General features: G+C 37.0%; 1 protein-coding gene across 1 annotated transcript; it reads right to left on the bottom strand.

Moving 5' to 3' along the window:
• Positions 1–6: 6 nt before the first annotated feature.
• On the bottom strand, positions 7–878 carry LOC128982593 (caspase-1-like; the record flags this gene model as incomplete). The annotated part of the gene is made up of 1 exon (XM_054401552.1): positions 7–878. A coding segment is annotated over exon 1 (787 nt), but the record flags the coding sequence as incomplete, so codon positions are not given.
• Positions 879–3,372: the final 2,494 nt, after the last annotated feature.

Here is a 3,372-nt window from a genome sequence, read left to right as displayed (position 1 = left end):
CATCGCTTCTATCTTCGTGATCTATTCTTCTTTTATTGCCACATATGTTTTTTGGTCCTTTTCTTGTGAACTGCACCTTCTTGACCAGAAACGAAATTATGGATGGAATTTGTTTTTTGACGACGCCGCCGACGCCAGTGTCTCTGATATCAATTGCGGAATAATCAATAGCAACCCTTCTCCCTACATGGGTCAACAGTGTAAGCAAATCTTGTTCGGTTCCCTTGCGATCCAAATAGGCGCAGAGGGTTTGAATGTACCATGAACCTGCCGTGGGGCTACGCCAGGATACGTATCCAGGGATGGTGGAGAGAGCAATAAGGAAGTCTGGAGAAGAGGGTAAAACATAACTTGGAATTAGAGTTGTTATCTCCGATCCCTCGTCGGCCACTTTAACTCCACTCATTCTTCCGTGACCTTGACAAGCTTGTATAACGAATATCTTCGGCTTGTTGGCTAAACTCGGTGCTCTCTCGGGGGTGAAATATGACCAGAGGTGGTTCACATCGAACACCACGTCTTTGGCTCGCACCTTGCCTTCTAAACCGTGACTCATGAAGACTAACAAGAAACAGTCACATTTCGAATGATCCATTTGGCTGATGCTGGACAGAGCTAAAGTTATTTCAGAGAACGTCAAGTCAATGAAGAACTGAAGATTGAACCCCAAATTTCCAAATGTCCGACGCAGACTTTCTATGTCTTTATCACTGCCTAATCGATGGTTGATTAAGCTGTTGTCAAAGGAAGCGTGGTTGAAAATGGCGGCTACTCCGCGACGTGGGTTGTCCATATTGTAATACTTGTTCTTGTTCACCTCTTTACTTCTGGATGGAGCTTGTGGTTTACTGGCCGAAATTTTGTTCCTCACAAATTCATCACTCATCATTACGGCTGTGTTTTTTGAAGGGACGACAATTTTGCTAACCTTTCCTTCAAATTTAGGGTGGTTTCTGTTGCTTGGTAACTTTTCGACATAGATTATACTTCAGCCTAACAATCACAGTTAAATCATCAACCAGACCTTTTGTTTACTCTTTGAGTAAGTTAATTGCCGAGCGATACCAGATGGAGGACACATCCAGACGCTTCTTTGGCATCGCGTCGTCGTCAGTGGACCTGTAACTTGCTCAGACTGGTCAATAAACCACTTTAATGAGATGCGCAAATGTAGAAGTTGCCTGTCAGGCAAATAAATTAAGTTCCACAGTCGTATTATAATGTAGGTTAATTTCAAAACCAAAGAAATGTCAGGGATTATAAATTAGAGAGCGGTTCACGGACTGGTTTGTATCGTTAGTTTGCCCGTTTATGTAAAATTGCAAGATTAAAACACCTTGCAGTGTTCAGTTTATTGACAAGTTAATCGTGTAACCACAATGTCGTCTTGAGTAAAATCAAAATGTGAGTAGATTAAGAAGAAAAAGATAACACCTTAATAAAAATATCGCAAACAGTATACTTACAAAGCTACAAACTTAAAATTTTGCTGAAATTATCTTTTTATGTAATGATGTAACTTAGATAAATTTCGTCACCTAAGGAAAATTTGTAGTATTACAACAATCGCCGAAGAGCTAAATAAATGAATAATTATTATGTATACAGTGTACCGGTATATGTACAATTGAAGGTTACGGAGAGAAAAAAAAATGGATATCTAAAATTCTAGAGTTATTCTTTTGGAAAAAATAAAACTGTTGTGCTGTAGTTTATAAATATATTATTGGGATCAAATTTGGCAAATGTATTTTTATTTTATACCATACTATTGACATTTTATAAGAAAACCACATTTTCTCTTTTGAAGCAGCAAACGTGCAATCTAAGTGTTATTCATAGAGAATAAATCTAACATGTATAAGGAAATATTTTAGTAAAAATTTGGTTGGACAACTGAAAATTCACTAACGCAGCTGAAAAAGTAGTCTGTAGGTTTGCTGCAGTGGAGGTTTTGTTTGAAATCCGTTGTAAATCACCCGATTGAATTAATCAAGGTATGCCAAATACGTTCGCACATCCATAGTACTTCCAGTTTTCCATTTTTAAACTTGTATTTTTAATGGTGATTTTACAGGATTCCCCCCTAAATGGCTCAAATGTAATTAAAATTCAGGTGGCTATCGTCTTTTTAATCTAAAAATTGTACGATCAATAGCACAACAAATAGTACAATATGCTGTAAAAATAACAAAATTATTGATTTTTTACATTAAACAAATTTATTTTTTATTTTGATCATAAAAATTTTAATGATTTTATAAAAAAATATCGTAGTTACTTCCATCGCTTACCCATTATAAGGGGTTTTGACTAGCTTATGGTAGAAAGTATGCGCCAGCATCCTGATGATACATTTTGGTTTAAATTAAAATCCACTAGGATTTGGTCACATTCGATTTTAACCAACAGTTACAGTAGTATTGTTTGAAATGCTAGGGTCAAGGCAACTAGGTAATATGATTAAAAAAAATTTTTGCTGATTTAGGACATTTCACATTCTGTTTGTTTTACCATATTAATTGTTTTTTTATTGTAGCTGTTTTCCTGCTAACTACATTATTTACAGAAGAGCTTTGTTCGAAATCGAGCAATTTGGTACAATGAACTAAATGAAGCATTGCCTACCGGTAATTAATGTAGGCATAAGTCAGTTAAGTTTTAGTCGATCAAATCGGCGTTACCACACCAAAGGTAATGTCCTACTAAAGCGCCAGTTTACCGATGGTTACAGTATTTTCCACGAGGTGCGCCACCAAACAGAGATGTATGTTTTATCTATGGATGTACACCTAAGTATTTTTGTAAGATACGGTTACATAAGATTTACAGGAACAAATGTCTAACAAAACAAATGTACAGTTTAAAACCACTGTATGCAGATAAGCAAGAACCAATAAAAAAGTGAAATGGAAGGGGGATTTCACTTGAACCTTATTAATTAGGTCTACTGACTATTAATGTAACCTTATTGGGAGCAGTTAATATAAATTTTAGCAATTCAGACTAATCAATGTGGATGCATTGCACGACGTCCAAGTGCCACGACGTCCAAAGGTACAGTAACTGCCAAAAATATAGTCTTTCTGCAAGCTTTGGACGTCGTGGCACTTGGACGTCGTGAAACAGCGCACTATAGAATTGTAAAAAAGTAAAATTTGCACGACATCCAAAGTCGCTGCCAGTTGCACGACGTCCAAGTGCCACGACGTCCAATAAATATTTGACTGTTGCACGACGTCCAATATAGCTCAGCGCTGTTGCACGACGTCCAAGCTCCTTCATGATGACCGGTTACGATGACCGGCTACTTGCCGAACAGTGTTCTCTCGTGTGAAATGCTTATGGAACGTTTATTAGTTATATATACAT

This window comes from Macrosteles quadrilineatus, unplaced genomic scaffold, assembly GCF_028750875.1.
Source record: "Macrosteles quadrilineatus isolate MER2022 unplaced genomic scaffold, UCM_ALF_1.0 Scaffold_694__1_contigs__length_37106, whole genome shotgun sequence".
Classification (NCBI taxonomy): Eukaryota; Metazoa; Arthropoda; class Insecta; order Hemiptera; family Cicadellidae; genus Macrosteles; species Macrosteles quadrilineatus.
The sequence above is the reverse complement of the archived record's forward strand: the minus strand, read 5'-3'. Positions and strand labels throughout refer to the sequence as shown.